The sequence below is a fragment of the Neoarius graeffei genome, chromosome 11, assembly GCF_027579695.1.
Source record: "Neoarius graeffei isolate fNeoGra1 chromosome 11, fNeoGra1.pri, whole genome shotgun sequence".
In the NCBI taxonomy this organism is placed as follows: domain Eukaryota; kingdom Metazoa; phylum Chordata; class Actinopteri; order Siluriformes; family Ariidae; genus Neoarius; species Neoarius graeffei.
The window spans coordinates 49,491,825-49,511,293 of NC_083579.1; the positions used below are offsets into that span (position 1 = coordinate 49,491,825).

A 19,469-nucleotide genomic window follows, 5' to 3' on the forward strand; every position below is an offset into this window, starting at 1 on the left:
ACGTGCCTAGAAGCGTACCTTCTAGAACATTCCTGGGTGGTCACGGACTGTCACGTAGCCTAGTTCGGTTGTGAAACTCGCTAGGATGGAGTATTTTCGCGAGTTTAGTGGCAAACTTTTGCGCCGCAATTTCTCTATTCTCGAAATTTGTAACCTGAAACCCTACAAGAAATGTTTCATAATGTTTGAGATTTTGAAAAAAATGCTTCTAGCAAACTTATTTCGCTGTATTTTTCCGTGAAACTTGGCATAAATCATCCTTAAGTGATGAGCGTGACATTGTTATTTTGGTATGGGTCACGGAGTTAGTTGGAAGCGGGAGAAATGAGAGTTTCTCAACTACAGCAGCACTTCTCACCATAGATGGCTGGCGTGTTTCGCAGCGTTTGGGATTTACTAAATCGACTAAATCTCTAGATCTACTGAAGCTACGAGGATATAAATCACCAGGATTCTAATTTACTGGGTGAGAAGTATTATATATATTTTTTGAAAGGTTTATTCGCGCTACAAGTCCATGAAAGTTGGAATTGTTCGTAAAGGGCTTAGTTAGATTTTGGTAGCGTGACGCACACAACAAGCAAAAGAAAAAACAAATTTTCTTCCGAATTTCCTTGCTTTATCAAAATTATTTTTTGATACATTAAAAGACTGTGTTTATAAAATTTAAGCGATTTTTTTTTTTTATTATAGAGAATATTTGATCAAAACTTTCAAAACAGCATTCAAAGTGATTTTTCATGGGTGTAAATGTTACGCGTGACGGCCATAATTACGTTAAATTTTAAGAACTAAAATTCTGTTAAAAATTCTAGATTTGTGCTATCATTCTGGGGTTTTGCTGAATAATACTTTAGGGAGTTCTCTTACAATGCTGAAAATTCAATGAGTTTTGGTGAAATTCTAGAAAAGTTATTTACATTTTAACGCGCCTGATAGCGATTGTGCTCACACAGCGTGCTACTCATAACAAGAAATGTTTCATAATGTTTGGGATTTTGAAAAATGCTTCTAGAAAACTTATTTCGCTGTATTTTTCCGTGAAACTTGGCATAAATCATCCTTAAGTGATGAGCGTGACATTGTTATTTTGGTATGGGTCACGGAGTTAGTTGGAAGCGGGAGAAATGAGAGTTTCTCAACTACAGCAGCACTTCTCACCATAGATGGCTGGCGTGTTTCACAGCGTTTGGGATTTACTAAATCGACTAAATCTCTAGATCTACTGAAGCTACGAGGATATAAATCACCAGGATTCTAATTTACTGGGTGAGAAGTATTATATATATTTTTTGAAAGGTTTATTCGTGCTACAAGTCCATGAAAGTTGGAATTGTTCGTGAAGGGGTTAGTTAGATTTTGGTAGCGTGACGCGCACAACAAGCAAAAGAAAAAACACATTTTCTTCCGAATTTCCTTGCTTTATCAAAATTATTTTTTGATACATTAAAAGACTGTGTTTATAATATTTAAGCAATTTTTTTTATTATAGAGAATATTTGATCAAAACTTTCAAAACAGCATTCAAAGTGATTTTTCAGGGGTGCAAATGTTACGCGTGACGGCCATAATTACGTTAAATTTTAAGAACTAAAATTCTGTTAAAAATTCTAGATTTGTGCTATCATTCTGGGGTTTTGCTGAATAATACTTTAGGGAGTTCTCTTACAATGCTGAAAATTCAATGAGTTTTGGTGAAATTCTAGAAAAGTTATTTATATTTTAACGCGCCTGATAGCGATTGTGCTCACACAGCGTGCTACTCGTATACAGTGAGAACATGCAAACCTCACTCACATACAGTAACCTGAGCTCAGGATCGAACCCTGAAGTTGTGAGGCATTACAATAGCTGCTGTGCCAATAAATACTTTGTTTAGGGTTTTAAAATGCATTTACACAGCAAGTATGGATTTTTACTGCATTTTATTCTCTCACCAAAGGGTACCTGCGTTACAGAAGGATATCTCGCAATCCCAGGAGCAGTGGTGTGTTGGAAGAACTTACCCAGTGAAGTCTGCCGAGTACATGCCGTAGTCGAAAACATAGACCCGGGTGATCTGGCAGAGGGTGAGGTAGCCCAGAGCAACCACAAAGCAGTATCTGTAAGCGAACAGTGGGGATATCCTGAATTAGTAAAGGCATTGCTACAGGAAGGAAAACGGAGCAAAAAGTGCAATCATCAACTGTCTTAAGTTTGTCACCTTAAAAACTGTCAACCGGATGATTAGGACCACTTTCTCTGCACCTCAGTGCTGATGGTCTGAGGTCGACCATGTGAACATGCTCGTTTAATCAAAAGGCATGCCAGAGGAACAATGGATTTCATTAAAATATGCAACACTTCATAACCTTCTATATTTAGATGACCTGCATGTGTGTTCCGTTCTAAGCAGAAGTGGGGAAAAAAAAAAAAAAAAAAGTTTGCAGGCTGTCATTGTCACGTCTCCTAAAACAGAAAGCAGACTCGCTCTGGTATTGAAGATGCTAATTTATGCAAGATGTTTGCTCACTGAAGACAGGAACGCATTAGCATGCATTGTGAGAGAAATACAAAATCTCAAGTCTGTAAATTATAATCCTTAAAGTAAAAGTAGTGCCCTTTGCAGACCAAGCACGTCACGGCTTTATAACTTCAACAATCTTAAGGATAAACAGATTAACTGAGATGAAAGCTCCATCTATAGTGCAGCAAAGCAGCCGTTCTTGTCTCACTCCGAGACAAAGAGTCTGTTCTTCAGCCTATAAAGTGTGACACGGGTTCACAGCCTATAAAGTGTGACACGGGTTCAAACCCCACCCCGGATTCCACTGATGAGTGCTCAGGGCGGATTGTTGCCTGTAATGTTATTCGGTGCCAGTTTAAGATCTCGCCAGTCCCACTGGAGGCATTCAGATGCAGCAGCTTTAACACTGGCTCTCTTTATCAGGCGACAGCTTCACTGTGAAAGGCCTTGTTCTGCTGGTAGGCGTGCGGCGTTGCTCCGTGGGTGAGCTGTGATAAGGCTCAACTCCTCTGGTGCACTAATGTAGGCCTGCAGAGATCTTGACAGAGCTGCTTACTGTTGGACCGAAAACGGCATCGATGAAGCGTTTATTTATTTGATCTAAGAAATCGCGTTGTCTTTGTACGGAGCGGATTTTCCGTTGAGAATAAAGAAGTGAGAACCGAATGCGAAAAGGAAAGTCCTTGATGCACGGATGTTAAAATGCACTGTTCCACGACAATCTCTTTGGTATAGAATCTCCATTTTAAGGAAGGAATGACTGAGTGCGTGAAATCTAACACTTTATCGAGACGCTCTTAAAAGCTTGTTTTGGGTTTTTTTTTTGTACAGGACTACCAAGCATATAAACGAATCCACATTCAACAAATCAATTGGCTGTGAAGAGCCAGTGATCAACATACACACAGATGTGCAGTCAAGCAAACCAACTGCCTGCATACAAAGTATTCGAATACCACCACTCGGGCTGCGTACCTAAACGTAACATCAGGTACAGGTACCGGTACAGAGGTTTAGGTACAGGTCTGGACCTGTACCTGTACAATTTGACAAATTAACATGTGTTCTTCTGAACTTCTTCAATAATGACAGAAACATTACACTGTTGACAACTTGTCAGTATCTTTATTCAAAGAAAACCGAACATAACTAGGTTTCCTACCTCACTTCTCAGTCACCCTCTCAGTCTCACACTTAGTTAACTTGGGACAAAAAGTCACAAGTTGTCTCACAGCGAGACAACTTGTGTTCTGGCCCCCTGAAAGCTTTGTTACGGTATGTGATCCCAGACCTTACTGGTCTTCCCACGTGGCATGACAAACAAATTCACTCCGCGCAGTCCGCGGCCTTTAACTTACGCGGCAAAATTACACAAAGCAACAAAGGCCACCAGTGCCAGCAAAGGAAAAATGGCTGACCTGCTTTTGAGTCTTTTTGACTAGTCAGAACGCTGGATCAGCCAAGCTCTCGCAATGTCTCATGAGACTGTGGCGAGAGGATCTCAAATCAAAGATGGCTCTGATTTCAAGTTTCAGCATGGCATTTTACGTCTTTTCCAGTGCTAAATTTTCATCTTTGTGGTAGGATTTACGCATCTTCAGTCACAAAATTTATATTGGCGCAGTACCGGTACTTCATGATCCGGTATTTTGGACCCGTACCGAATCGATTTTCACGGTACAGTACCGGTACACAGTACTGGTATGCAGCCCTAACCACCACTGCGGCATGAGAAGCTTACTGCCCTGTGTGACAGAAAGAAACGATATTCTCATCTCATTATCTCTAGCCGCTTTATCCTGTTCTACAGGGTCGCAGGCAAGCTGGAGCCTATCCCAGCTGACTACGGGTGAAAGGCGGGGTACACCCTGGACAAGTCGCCAGGTCATCACAGGGCTGACACATAGACACAGACAACCATTCACACTCACATTCACACCTACGCTCAATTTAGAGTCACCAGTTAACCTAACCTGCATGTCTTTGGACTGTGGGGGAAACCGGAGCACCCGGAGGAAACCCACGCGGACACGGGGAGAACATGCAAACTCCGCACAGAAAGGCCCTCGCCGGCCACGGGGCTCGAACCCGGACCTTCTTGCTGTGAGGCGACAGCGCTAACCACTACACCACCGTGCCGCCCAGAAACGTTATTAAAAGTACATAAAAACACAACACGAACCATTGATAAAAGACTGAATGATTTGTTCTCGGGGTGAAAAAGCGACCTCCTCGACTAATATTAAAAGGTATAGTGTTTATGAAAGTTGCACATACGGTCTTACAATTTTATTTATTACATCTTCACAGCATAGAGACGCTCTGAAGGTGCGCCATAATCGACAAAACAAGATACCATGATACTTTGGCAACTTGTAACCTCTTTATAACGCAGAGAATTAGGCACGAGGAGCAATGATTCATATTAAATTATCACTGCTATGCTACTCATTTAATATGGATTCACAGCACATATGTAATTGCACAAAATTGTTGAGGATGCCATCGTTTTTTGTCTTTTTTTTACTCTCAGCTCGGCAATAATGCATGTTGAACAAGGTTAAATGAAGCACAGTTTCAACATGATGGACGAGGAGGAAGCCTGATGTGGCAACAACACTCTTGGTATAATGAGCTACCTATGGGAGAAAACCTGTATTCCGTTTAAAAAAAAAAAATTAAAATTGACTGCCTTTCAAATTTCTCAGGTTTAGGTCAGAATTTTCCCTGAAACCCAATTATTTTTGTTTAGTGGACCGAAAGCTACTGAATTCAAATCACAGACTTCCGACTTCATTATTATTATTATTTATTTTAAATAGAACAATTAATTAATTTAGGGCCACATGGCCCTAAATTCTTCGCTATTATTTCTTGCTTCACCATGACGCAATACAAGATACTACATCATGCATCACATGGTGGGCTTTCCCCGTTCGCGCAAGGCATTGTGGGATACAAATTTGAGACAGGAGAGAAAAATGGAGGATGCGAATGAAACGTGAACGACCGACTACAGTAACGGAAAGCGAGAAGACAAGACGTTATGTTGCAAAGGAAAGGAAACGCAGGACCAAACTGATAAATATCGGCGGTCAGCGAGCACCTCGGTGTGATCAGCTGTTCGTTTAGCAACAGGACGATGGAACCATTAGCGCGCGGTCAAAGGTAAACCTGTAGATGGCAGTAATGCAACACTGGATGCCGGCTGCCGTAAAACCCAAGAGAAGACCACGTCACGGCTGAAAGGTAAACCTGCGCATGCGCACACCGGACTTCTTCCGTTTGCTTGACTGCACGACGCGAGCGATTTCATGCACATTGTTTGCTAGGGAACCCCATTAAATTAAATAACTTCTCAGCCACAGGATGGCCTGTTTTTTTATTTTATTTTTTAAATATTACAGAAATAAACGTACATCACAATGGCCAAATTTCAGACGGAACTAAATTTCACCGATTTTATGAAATCAGAAGGCCGTCTACTTTTAAGCAAACCAATGCCTGGTCTTTTTCTAATCTTCAAACAGTCCAGTTTTGGTAAGTCTGTGCCCGATGTAGCCGTATATTCCTGTTCACGGCTTATAGGACTGGAACCCAATGTGCTCTTTTGCTGTTATAGCCCATCCAACCTCAAGATTTGAAAGTGTTGTGCATTCTGAGATGTCCTAGCAACCTTTACAAGGACGATGATGTAGATTGGGCTCCTACACTGAACTAGAGCGAGAAGATAATTGAGACGATCGATGTAAACACAAAAGCAGAGCTCTTGAGTTAACAGCATGAAACTGCTTCCCCGGCCATGCAGTTCCAGCGAGCCGTGATAACGTCTCCATCCTGTTTCACTAATACCCAGGGCTTTAAAGGGGTTTCTGTGGCTCTTTGTGAATGATTTACCTGGAAAAGAAGAGCAAGGAGGATTGAGACTCGAGCAGCTATGGTTTGTTTACACCCGATACTAAAACTTGTAGCGTCCTAGCACTCAATCATCGCAAAGATGTGTACAAAAAGCCCAAAAATTCCTATTTACCCAGGCAAAAACGATACAGGATTTATCTTATCGTGCCCTGATCCCCAGATCTTTAACCCAGCCACATATAAAAAGAGTTGTGCGCCTCCGTGCTTTCATAAGTTTGTCCGTGTAGAGCGATGTCTGCAGCACCAGGTAGTTTGAGATGTCTGGGAGGTCAACGGATGGATCAGTTTTCAAATCATCGGGAAAAACTCCTTCTTAACTAGCGTGTAAGGATCCATCCCATTGCAAGGAGCAACTTTCTGAAGGTATCTTGACTATGCATTGGCCTCGAAACCGCAAAAATAGTCGGCGATGGTTTCACTAGCTCTTTGTAGAACGACAGCCAAATTGGTTTGTCTGACCACCATTTCATTCACCGGAAGTAAACTTGCAAAAGTCACATGACTGAATACAAGCTAATAGAGTCACAGTGGACTTCCTGTCAGCTCAAACCAGTCTGGCCGAACTGCCACACAGTGAGTTTTTGGGTATTATTTTTTTGCAAAATTCTGTGTAAACTCTAGAGGATGCTGCATGTAAAAATGCATATGCACACAAAGTGGGGAAAAAATTTAAATAAATAAACAAACAAAACACCCCGACCAACCTATTAAGAAATAAAACAGTTGCTGTTATTGGAAACCAATCAACAACAGTGTGGTTTGACGAGGCCTGATAAGCAAATGAAACAACATACTGTCTCCACTACTCACTACTAGTGCATCTCAAAAAATTAGAATATTGTGAAAAAGTTCAATATTTCCCATCAGTTATTTAAGAAAGTGAACGTTATATATTATAGACTCATTACACATAAACTAAAATGTTTCAAGCATTTTTCTATTTTAATTTTAATCAGTATGGCATACAGTACAAAAACAAAAAAAAAACATTTCAAAATATTAGAATATTTCATTTCGAGTTTGAGTAAAACAGTATGAACACAGTGTATCTCTCGGTCTAGTTCAGTACACACAACCACAATCATGGGGAAGACTGCTGACTTGACTGTTGTCCAGAAGATGATCACTGATGCCCTCCACAAGGAGGGTAAGCCACAAAAGGGCATTGCTGAAAAGGGTGGCTGGAAAAGGTGCACAAGCAACAGGGATGGCCGCAGTCTTGAGAGGATTGTCAAGAAAAGTTGATTCAAGAACTTGGGAGAGCTTCACAAGGAGTGGACTGAGGCTGGTGTCGGTGTATCAAGACCCATCACAGACAGACATCTTCAAGAAAGGGGATACGACTTTCGCATTCCTAATATCAAGCTACTCCTGAGCCAGAGATGATGTCAGAAGTGTCTTGTCTGGGCTAAGGAGAGAAAGAAATGGACTGTTGCTCAGTGGTCCAAAGTCCTCTTTTCAGATGAAAGTACATTTTGCATTTAATTTGGAAATCACGGTTCTAGAGTCTGGAGGAAGAGTGGAGAGGCACAGAATCCAAGGTGTTTGAAGCCCAGTGTGAAGTTTCCACAGTCTGTGATGATTTGGGGTGCCATGTCATCTGCTGGTGTTGGTCCACTGTATTTTATCAAGTCCAAAGTCAACACAGCCATCTACCAGGAGATTTTAGAGCACTTCATGCTTCCATCTGCTGACGAGCTTTTTGGAGATGCTGATTTCCTTTTCCAGCAGGACTTGGCACCTACCCACAGAGCCAAAACTACGGCCAAATGGTTTGCTGACCATGATATTACTGTGTTTGACTGGCCAGCCAACTTGCCTGACCTGAACCCCATAGAGAATCTATGGGGTATTGTCAAGAGGGAGATGAGAAACACCCGACCCAAAAATACAGATACACTGAAGGCCACTATCAAAGCAACCTGGGCTTCAATAACACCTCAGCAGTGCCACAGACTGATCACCTCCATGCCACACCGCATTGATGCAGTAATTCATGGTAAAGGAGCCCCAACCAAGTATTGAGTGTATAAATGAATATACTTTTCAGAAGTTGGACATTTCTGTATTGTAAATCCTTTTTTTTTTTTTTTATTGATCTTAGGGAATATTCTAATAATTTGGGATACTGGATTTCTGATTTTCATGAACTATAAGCCATAATCATCAAAATTAAAACAAAAGGCTTTAAATATTTCACTTTACATGTAATGAATATAGAATATATGAAAGTTTACCTTTTTGAATTCAATTATGAAAAAAAGGAACTTTTTCCATGCTATTCTAATTTTTTGAGATGCACTAGTATACACCAAACACTGTGCACTGGGGTAAACAAGTGTCAGACAGCGCTGGAGCTGCCACTGGGCTCCTCCCTGCCCTTCATTCACACGTCCCTTCAGGCCCTTCACTGATGAAATCAGCGGGTTGTTCAGAAGCCTCGGTTTCGAAGCGCTTTTAAAAGCCTGTATACGTATGGGACCGTAAAACAGACTTCGATTTATTTCTATCTAGCAACAGAAAATTAAAAAAACAGCGGTGCTTCAACTTAACTGGATCATAAAGGAACTAAAATCAATCAGATCAATAAGCTCTATTCATTCTGAAGTACTTTAGGAAACTCGGCAGAAATTATGCGACTTACTCCAAGAGCACTCCTGGTGCTCGGATTTTTGGGACTGCAATTTCTCGAAATGTCACTGCACCCTTTCTAAACCAGCAGTGAATACCAGAGAGCAAGCTTTAGGGTTTTACACAAACGCACACCATTATTCACACACCCTTGAGAGGTAATGAGCAACACACTAGTGATCACGTAACAAGTAGATGTCATGAAGGTGTCATTAGCTGAGGCTTCACAGTACAAATGAATGCAGCGTTATCGAAATACTTTCCCCGTAACATAGTAGTGTAACCATGACTGTACATTGTATAATTATACACAAGCGTGCAAGTCATTACAGGGATTCAAACGTGAAGCCGAAATGTCTCTATGGCCCTCTAGTAGCTGTACAATTTTAACCCCGCCCATTCCCATATTAGCGAATGGGAAAGGATCCATCTTGCATCAAGTTCCAGCTCTACAAATTATTTTGGAGACGAGTGTTTACAAGTAAGCTTGACCTTTACTTGTAAAAAGGCCTCCACCAATATTTTTCCCTCATAATAAAGGCATTTTATGATAAATTCTTACGATACGTGTGTCTTTCATGATAAATCAAAGGCGGCACACAGTGGTGAAGTGATTAGCACTGTTGCCTCGCAGCAAGAAGGTTCTGGGTTTTAACCTGCTGGTCAACTGTGGAGTTTGTATGTTCTCCCAGTGTCTGTGTGGGTTTCCTCTGGGTGCTCTGGTTTCCTCCCACAGTGCAAAACCATGCAGATTAGGTCAACTGGCTACTCTAAATTGCCCAGAGGTGTGAATATGAGTGTGAATGGCTGTTGGTCTTTGTGTTCGCCCCGTGATAGATTAGTGACCTGTCCAGGGTGGAACCCGCCTCTCTCCCAATGTCAGCTGGGATTGGCTCCATTTCACCTGTAACCAGCAGCATAGAAAATGAATGAATTAATCAAATCAATAAAACTGTACTTGCCACTGTGAATTAGCCGGTACGCCATCTTATGTGCACTTTAGGTAATATCTCATAGCGTGCATGCGCATGCACAAGTGTTCATATGGGCAATGCTCTGGATCTCATTTTCACAAAATATTGACTCCCATTTCAAACAAACAAATAATAAAAAAAAAAAAAAAAATCACACAACGGGAGTCAATGGCAACATGTTATTTGCTTATACGTACAGCCACTGAGTGTTGGGCGCGCATGCGTGTGTGTAATGTAATATGTCTTTATTCACTAGATTAAAAAAAAAAAAAAAACATATCAAGTGTAACAACATAAATGACAGAAATGCATAAATGTAAACCTAATCTAAAAACCTACAACCGACTTCCATCCATCCAGCCATTATCTGTAGCCGCTTTATCCTGTTCTACAGGGTCGCAGGCAAGCTGGAGCCTATCCCAGCTGACTATGGGTGAAAGGCGGGGTACACCCTGGACAAGTCGCCAGGTCATCACAGGGCTGACACAGACACAGACAACCATTCACACTCGCGGTCAATTTAGTGCAGGGGTGGGCAATTATTTTTTCCCATGGGGCCACATGAGAAACAGAAAATTTTGTGGAGGGCCGGACCAAAAGGCTGAACTAAATTCTGCATAATATTAATTGTATTTCTTTATATAAAGCAGTAAATAACATTGTTTTTACAAACTGGTAAGACTGGTAAGAGTATGGAAAAAACGAGGTTGCCTTACAAAAAATTTAATTTCTTCAATCAAATTTCCCAAAACAATGGTTAACAAAACGTGAACGTTTGTACCTTTTTTTTTTCAGTCACATTCACCCCAAAACACAATAAAGACATCACAATATTGTCTTTCTACTCCAAATATCAAGCAAGATGCATCATATTATAATAATGATGCCCACATTTGTAGTCTAATCACCTCATTTGGTGTTTTTCAGTTTTTTATTTGTTCAGTGAGAGAAATCTAGTCTCTGTTGGTCTTTAACGAGCGCATCAGAGTCAGGGTGAATGTCTGAGGTGGAGATGCGAAGCACAGCTGACAGATGATCATCGGTGAGAGAGGATCTATACCTGGATTTGTTAAACTTCATCACTGAAAATGTTTGTTCACATAAACATACTTAGTAGTCCATGTTTTGTTGAAAGCCCTGCATTCAGCATCTACCTTTCTTCTTTTTGCAGACATTTTGGGGGCTAAAGTCTTTTTGTGACCTGTTTGCAACAACGTCGATTCGGTGTAGGTATCAGATCTACAGATCGGCTCGGGCTCCGGTGCCTGCTGGTGACGTCACACTATGTGATTGGCTGGATCGTTTGAAGGATGACGTACAAGTTTGTGGTTGGTCTGGACAAATTACGGAAGTAGTTAACGCGGGATTAGGTTTCGTGGGATTTCATGTCATGTTCATGTCGTGTGCATTGCGTTTTTGTTGAACACAACTTCAAAATAAAAGCAATGCACATTCAGTCCATCCATGGGGTAAAATGAGAAAATACGTTTATTTTGTAATTTCTAATTAACCTTACGCGGGCCGGTCAGAATGAACCAAAGGGCTGGATGCGGCCCGCAGGCCGTAAAATGCCCAGGTCTGATTTAGAGTCACCAGTTAACCTAACCTGCATGTCTTTGGACTGTGGGGGAAACCGGAGCACCCAGAGGAAACCCACACGGACACGGGGAGAACATGCAAACTCCACACAGAAAGGCCCTCGCCGGCCACGGGGCTCGAACCCGGACCTTCTTGCTGTGAGGCGACAGCGCTAACCACTACACCACCGTATACTTAAAAATTAATCTATTAAAAATATATATATTCCTAAAACGCTCTGTGCTTATTCGAGGCATAACGCTGGATCTGTTCCTTAGGTGCACAGAAGATTCCTTTACCTTAGACAACAAGCTGAATAGTGGATGATCTGTGACATTAAACTAGTGTGTGCATGCGTAATCATCTGTAATATGAACACAACTGTCCTCTGAAACATGCCACATTCTCTCTCTCACACGCACGCACACATTAATTTTGCATGAACAAAACACATTTTATCTGTGAGAGGATCCATCATAGTAGGAGCAACAAATGAATCCACCAGTAGCCCCAAACCTGCATCAACAATTTGCTCTGGAGTTCAGCAAACTGCTCTTCAGCTGTATATGATTAAAACAAGGCAGCAAATTTAAAAAAAAAAAAAAAAAAGGCCAGATGGTTCGCTTTGCTGCTTTTGTTTTTCCTATTGCTGGCACTACGGCGCTGAGTGATGTGTGTGTACAGGAGATGAACCAGAAATGCTGGAGTATTTATACTACAGACTGTTTCTTTGGCATTGCAGCCACATTTGTTTTTTGGTTGTACCGTACTTTGTCACTTCTTGGGCAATTGTTTCGAATGCTATTCAGTTCTGGTAGCAATTGATTCATTTCCTGAAATATCACATAAATGACCAATTTCCCCATCCTTCCCCTGAATGGGAAGAGTAAACATGATCACTGCTCTTGCACAAAAGTGACTCAGGTCCATTGTGAAAAGTTTGGATTTTTGAGTCCACATGCTACTAAAAACAATCCATCAATCAGATCTGCATCACATTAAACATGTGAACACACACTACCGTTCAAAAGTTTGGGGTCACTTTGAAATGTCCTTATTTTTGAAAGAAAAGCACTGTTCTTTTCAATGAAGATCACTTTAAACTAATCAGAAATCCACTCTATACATTGCTAATGTGGTAAATGACTATTCTAGCTGCAAATGTCTGGGTTTTGGTGCAATATCTCCATAGGTGTATAGAGGATGTGCAGTCACGTGACCCGCACGTGTTTACTCCGCCATATTGGACGGCATCAGGATTGTTTACCTTGCGCGAGCGTAATGGATCCAGGCAGTAATCCCCAAGAAAATTCGGAAAATACCCCATCTACATCGCGCGATTACTTGTCTAAGTTTGTTCAGCATCTTGAAGGTGACGTGAGGCAGCGTTACGTGGAAAAGTGTTCCAGGTTGGGGATTGCAGATCCGTACAACTTGCCGCAATCCTTGTTCAGGGAAATTCGGAGCTGCGGTGCCGGCGATTTGCCCGATCTGGCCTACCACGACATTTACAATTTTCTTGTTAATCGTGAATCGTGTTACACTGGCAAAGCCCTCAACGCTTACAAGAGCCTGGAAGCTTATAAATATTTTGTTGCGGGACGGGTATCCCAACTATACCTCTGGAAGGTTCCGAAGAAGAATGTCTACTTGATAACCTCATGGGTAAGTGGCATTAAGACGTTTATCATAAAGAGACTATGCAGGACGTTTTATCGTAAGAATGTTCGAAATCTAAACTCAGTTCCAGATAATGACAGGGTTGTAAATATGTATGTTTTTGTCTGAAAAAAAAAAAAAAGTTAGAGATCAAGCGGACTAACGGCCGGCCACACTGTACTGTCTAGTTTCTAAGTATGCAGTTATCATTCAATCCGAAAATCAACTTAACAGATGTACTAGGAGTATTGAATTAGAAGATTACGCCTACCTGATATGAAGTGTTCACTACAAATTCGGCTGGTAGAACTGGGGTTCCAGTTTTCTCTTCGCACAGCGGACACCCATTTTGCGCGTCTCTCCTCGTCTGCGGGGAATCTATAAAATGACAGGCCCTCCTTTTGGCCCTGTCTACTGGGACAACCAAATGCTGAACAAGATATAACCATTCTCGAAAGATCTGCTCCCACACACTTGATAATTAGAACGGGTTCGTGTAAGTTCTATGCGAGGCCATTAGGGCTGTAACGATACACCCAACTCACGATTCGATTCGTATCGCGATTTTTGACCCACGATTCAATACGCCCACGATTTTTTAAAATGTTTTTTTAAAGTAGTAAATTTGACTTATTAACATTTACTTACTTACATTAACTATTTAATAACAAATAATTCAGACCACTGCAGAGAATGAGTAATATGTATGCAAAAATGAACAAATGTATATCCAAAGACTGTTTTATTTCTCAAAATAATACTGTTGAGCCGGAAGCTCTGTTTTTTTCGGTTCTGAAAAAGTCATTTTTCCAAATCGTGTAAATCCGTTAAGATTTTTTTTTGGGGGGGGGGGGGGGGGGGGGGGGCTCTCTCACTGCCTCACTCTCATAGGGCCAATGATTTTCTGTGATCACGGAAAACAGATGGAAATTACGGAATTTTTATGGTGAAACATTGCTCGCGTGTCAAAATGTAACTGCCGCAGAAGGCTTCCGCCCAAGCAGACATGCCTTCAGTATTGACAGATATTGCTAACGTTTTCCACCCCAAAATATGTTCAAAACCAGCCAAAAAGCACCTAAACCTGCCCAATCTGGCAACACCGCGTGCCTTTCCGGTCAAGTGATTGTGATTGGCTTGTGGCACACCTAGCCAGCCAATGAGCTGCTTGTTTACAGATTCGCTCCCCGCGTCGCAACCAGAATGGCGACCGCTTAAAAGAAATGAATGCTCTGCCAGTGGCGAGTGTGGACGTTGCGTGACTCGCAGAAGATTGTCGCAGGTCGGCGAAAAAACAACTTACTAATAGATATAAAAAAAAAAGTAATTTAAGTAAGTTTAAAATGCAATTTAAATAAAAAGTATTCATAAATTGAAGTTTGGAAGCGCCTCTGTTTTTGGGCTGAGGAGAAGTTTGAAAGGGTGTACCACGATTCTGCCTTCTTGTATCGCGATATGGATTGTGGCTCTGCGTATCGCGATTTCAATATGCATATCGTTACAGCCCTAGCGGCCATGCCGTCCAAGATGGCAGATGAACAAATATCACGTGACGTCACGTGCACGCTCTCTATAGAGGCCCATTTCCAGCAACTATCGCTCCAGTGTTCTAATGGTACAATGTGTTTGCTCATTGCCTCAGAAGGCTAATGGATGATTAGAAAACCCTTGTACAATCATGTTAGCACAGCTGAAAACAGTTGAGCTCTTTAGAGAAGCTATAAAACTGACCTTCCTTTGAGCAGATTGAGTTTCTGGAGCATCACATTTGTGGGGTCGATTAAATGCTCAAAATGGCCAGAAAAATGTCTCGACTATATTTTCTACTCATTTTACAACTTATGGTGGTAAATAAAAGTGTGACTTTTCATGGAAAACACAAAATTGTCTGGGTGACCCCAAACTTTTGAACGGTAGTGTAGTCCAAAGAAGAAGATATTCTCACCATTTTGAATCGTGTCATTATTTTACACACTTCGTGGCAGGTTCCCTTACTCCAAGGCAAGGACAGTGGCTGGACTGCATTCCTCTAGAACTGTTCGATTACTGAACCGCTCACACAGGCAGAGAAGATGAAGAGAAGAGAACACCATGGGAACAGCAGACAGCAAGTAACCTGAGCCTCTCAAACAAATTCTACTTTCTACACCATTAACCGCAGCGACACAAACACCACCACACACTTGCTTCTACAGCACTCATTCTGGCTTTGCACCCTTTCCAATTTCCTCGTCTTTTTCACTGCACCTGTCCCCGGAGTAAGCTATTGAGGTCCTGTTCTGTTATTGTGTCCAGTAATGTCTGTATACCAGTGGCGGCTGCTGGTTTTTAAAACAGGGGAAGCCCATTTTACCCTAACATCTATCAAACCTTTCAGGAAGGCCCTGTTTTGAGTGACTATTTCATTACGCCTTGCACACTGTATACGAGCACCTTCATCAATGGCATGTTCCATCCTGACCCTCCCCAGACAGCTAAGTCTTGCACATGAAGTGACATGCTCATTGCTCGTTTCATGCCTTTTGCAAGCCCTTTTGAAATTCACCAGGTCCCCAAACCCATCTTTTGACCAAACTAAATTTCCCTGAGAGGGCTTCATCAAAAGACATGGCCAACAGTACATTTTATTAGTCACAGGAGACCCAGTCAACTAGTTCCCTGTCTCGTTTAGTCCCAGAGAAGACCGGCTTCCCTGGAAGTGACGATTTTGTCGATTTTAACCAATAACAACTAGCCGAAATTGGCTGTTCAGAGCCCTCTCATAGACTGCAACGGATACCCGGCTGCCAGCGCATAGAGCCCATTGAAGTAAGAAAGGTTACAGCCAGTGTTGCCAGATTGGGCGGTTTTAAGTGCATTTTGGCGGGTTTTGAACATATTTTGGCTGGAAAACGTCAGCAGTATCTGGCAACGCTGGTTACAGCCTGGCAGCAAAGCTGATTCTCGTAGCGAACTGCAAGTTCGTCAGACATCACTCAAATAAGTTACAGGATAGTTATGAACGTAAATACAATCTTGGGCATATATTATGTTATGCAAGTTATTGCTTTAAATGAGAATTCAACGTCGTAGACGCCGCAGTTTGGGGAGAGAATTTTAGGGGAAGCTCGGCTTCCCTTGTTGTCTCTGAGAAATCGCCCCTGCTGTATACAGCCCTCCACTGCTCCTCAATGCAGTAGCATCTGAACAAGTCGAGAACTTCGCTATAAACTACAGCTCATTGCAAAGTTATGCCGAGACTTCAGGCAATATCATCGGACTCGTAAATGAACACGGGTTTTAAAGGGCTGCTATATTTTTGTTAATCTTGTAAAACGTTTGCAGTTGACCGTTAATAAGCACAGTGTTAATTCTAGCGCAGTTACAATAGCATATAATTGGAGAAAAAGTTCAACGATCTCAAACATCAAACCCATCGCTCACGAGTGAGGGTAAGGGGGAGCAGGAGTTGGACAGACGGATCGGGGCAGCGTCAGCAGTGATGCGGGCACGAAACCGGTCTGTTATGGTAAAGAGAGAGCTGAGCCAAAAGGCAAAGCTCTCAATTTACTGGTCCATCTACGTTCCCACGCTCACGAGCTGTGGGTAGTGACTGAAAGAATGAGATCCGAAGCGGCAGAAATGAGTTTTCTCCGCAGGGTGGCTGGACTCTCAGAGACAGGGTGAGAAGCTTGGTCATTCAGGAGAGACTCTGAGTAGAACCGCTGCTCCTTCACACCAAAAGGAATCAGTTGAGGTGGCTCGGGCACCTTGTTAGGATGCCCCCTAGACGCCTCGCAAGGAAGGTTTTCTGGGCATGCCTCGCTGGAAGGAGACCCCGGGGCTGACCCAGGACACGCTGGAGATTTTACATCTCTTGGCTGGCCTGGGAGCGCCTCAGTATTCCCCTGGAAGAGCTGGTGGAGGTGGAAGTCTGGGCGGCTCTGCTTAGGCTGCTACCCCCGTGACCCAGATCTGGATAAGTGGTAGAAGATGGATGGATCTCAAAACATAAGTGATGCCAGTCACTGATATCTCTTTTTTTTTGTTTGTTTGTTTGGGGGGGGGGTGTCAAGAGTTTCTTTACTCACATCAGTGAAAAATTTCATCTCTCGCCGCCTTATCCTTCTACAGGGTCGCAGGCAAGCTGGAGCCTATCCCAGCTGACTACGGGCGAAAGGCGGGGTACACCCTGGACAAGTCTCCAGGTCATCACATGGCTGATACATAGACACAGACAACCATTCACACTCACATTCACACCTACGCTCAATTTAGAGTCACCAGTTAACCTAACCTGCATGTCTTTGGACTGTGGGGGAAACCGGAGCACCCGGAGGAAACCCACGCGGACACGGGGAGAACATGCAAACTCCACACAGAAAGGCCCTCGCCGGCCCCGGGGCTCGAACCCAGGACCTTCTTGCTGTGAGGCGACAGCGCTAACCACTACACCACCGTGCCACCCAGTGAAAAATTTATCTATTTACTTTTTTTTTTTAAGAGATAACTCCATTTCATTACAAAGCAACCCAAATCTTGGACACTACTGAAGGTCACATGGTACTTAGAAAAAGATTAATATGCATTTCATTCAGGGTGGATTTTTCCGTCCTTGCATTTTTGTTGTTCGTGCTTTTACTTTAACTGGTATTTCCACAAAACATTTTTGTTTAAAGGCGGACTTTAATCTTTTCTACCAGTCCATTGGTGTTCCACTCTGCTGAGGGAACAAAAATCGACTTACTGGACATTTTCAATCAGTATAATCAAAATCATTCTCACCGCAAGGCTGTTATCAGATTAATCAGGACACTGTTGGGTTTCTGTGTGTAGAGTATCATGACTGTGTGTTTAGCTGCTGGTGAGCGGAGCGAAGGGAAACGGGAGAGGCGTGAGCACCCTGTATGACAAACAATTCACACCTCTTCACAAGAACATGAGTGTAGAGATAAAATGATGAGCACAACTAAAGCTTTTTTGATAGTAAAACATTGTATGCAACTGCCACAATAATAAAAAAAAAAGGTACAACATTTAAATGTAGTAGTCCAAGTTAAAAAAAGAAAATGCTGATGAAAAACTGCAGATTCTACAAACGATGAACACGTTCATGACGAAAACAGGCAGAAATTCCTTTTTTTTTTTTTTGGCCTCTGGTAAAACGAGTTAATACATTTTATCGTAGCACAGAAAGTCTGGTGCCCAGACAGACAGACAGACGTCTTACTGATTTGAGTTTCATGTCATGCAAGTGGACTTTGTCACTGTGGGAATTTGTCATTGTGACCTCTGACTGTGATGGGGCATGATAAACTAAAGCTGCTCTTGGATACACACTCACTGACACACTGCCCAAACACAGCGCGCGCGCGCGCACACACACACACACACACACACACACACACACACACACACACACACACACACAGAGAGAGCAGCTTATAGCACTGATAAACACTGCAGTGCTGCCAGTGAATAGGAATTGGCCAATTCAAATAATACATCAGTTAAATACATGAAACAAAGTGTACAGTACATATTTTTAGGCTTCTACTGTCAAGAAGTGGAAGTAATAATAATGCTATAACTAGCCATCTTAGCATTCGTTCTTCTTTGAAATTAATACCGTCGCACTGTTATTTTCACATTTACTTCGAGGACTTATGCATATCCAGGTATATTCATTTATTTCTTGAATACTTCTTGCGTGCTCACTGTACTTTTTGCTTGCAGCTGAAACCACTTTTTCTCTAGACCATCACGACACTTTTTTTTGTCTTATTTACTTCAATGGAGAAAAAAAAACTGATAAGGGAACAACTGATTTATAACAGTTATATCTTGTCTCATGGACACTCCATTCCACAACATTAACTATAATCTCATAAAAAGCATGATACCACTTTTTTAATTAATAAAAAAATATATAATTCTTGACATATCCATCCATCCATCATCTGTAGCCGCTTATCCTATACAGGGTCGCAGGCAAGCTGGAGCCTATCCCAGCTGACTACGGGCGAAAGGCGGGGTACACCCTGGACAAGTCGCCAGGTCATCACAGGGCTGACACATAGACACAGACAACCATTCACACTCACATTCACACCTACGCTCAATTTAGAGTCACCAGTTAACCTAACCTGCATGTCTTTGGACTGTGGGGGAAACCGGAGCACCCGGAGGAAACCCACGCGGACACGGGGAGAACATGCAAACTC

General features: G+C 42.2%; 1 protein-coding gene across 1 annotated transcript in view; it reads right to left on the reverse strand.

Annotated features, from left to right (window-relative positions):
• The window catches only part of mboat2a (membrane bound O-acyltransferase domain containing 2a), a 210,087-nt gene that overhangs the window by 43,587 nt on the left and 147,031 nt on the right, over window positions 1-19,469 (reverse strand). Inside the window, exon 4 of the mRNA XM_060934098.1 lies at window positions 2,007-2,102. Coding sequence (XP_060790081.1) covers window positions 2,007-2,102 — 96 coding nt within the window. The remainder of the gene's footprint in view (window positions 1-2,006; window positions 2,103-19,469) is intronic.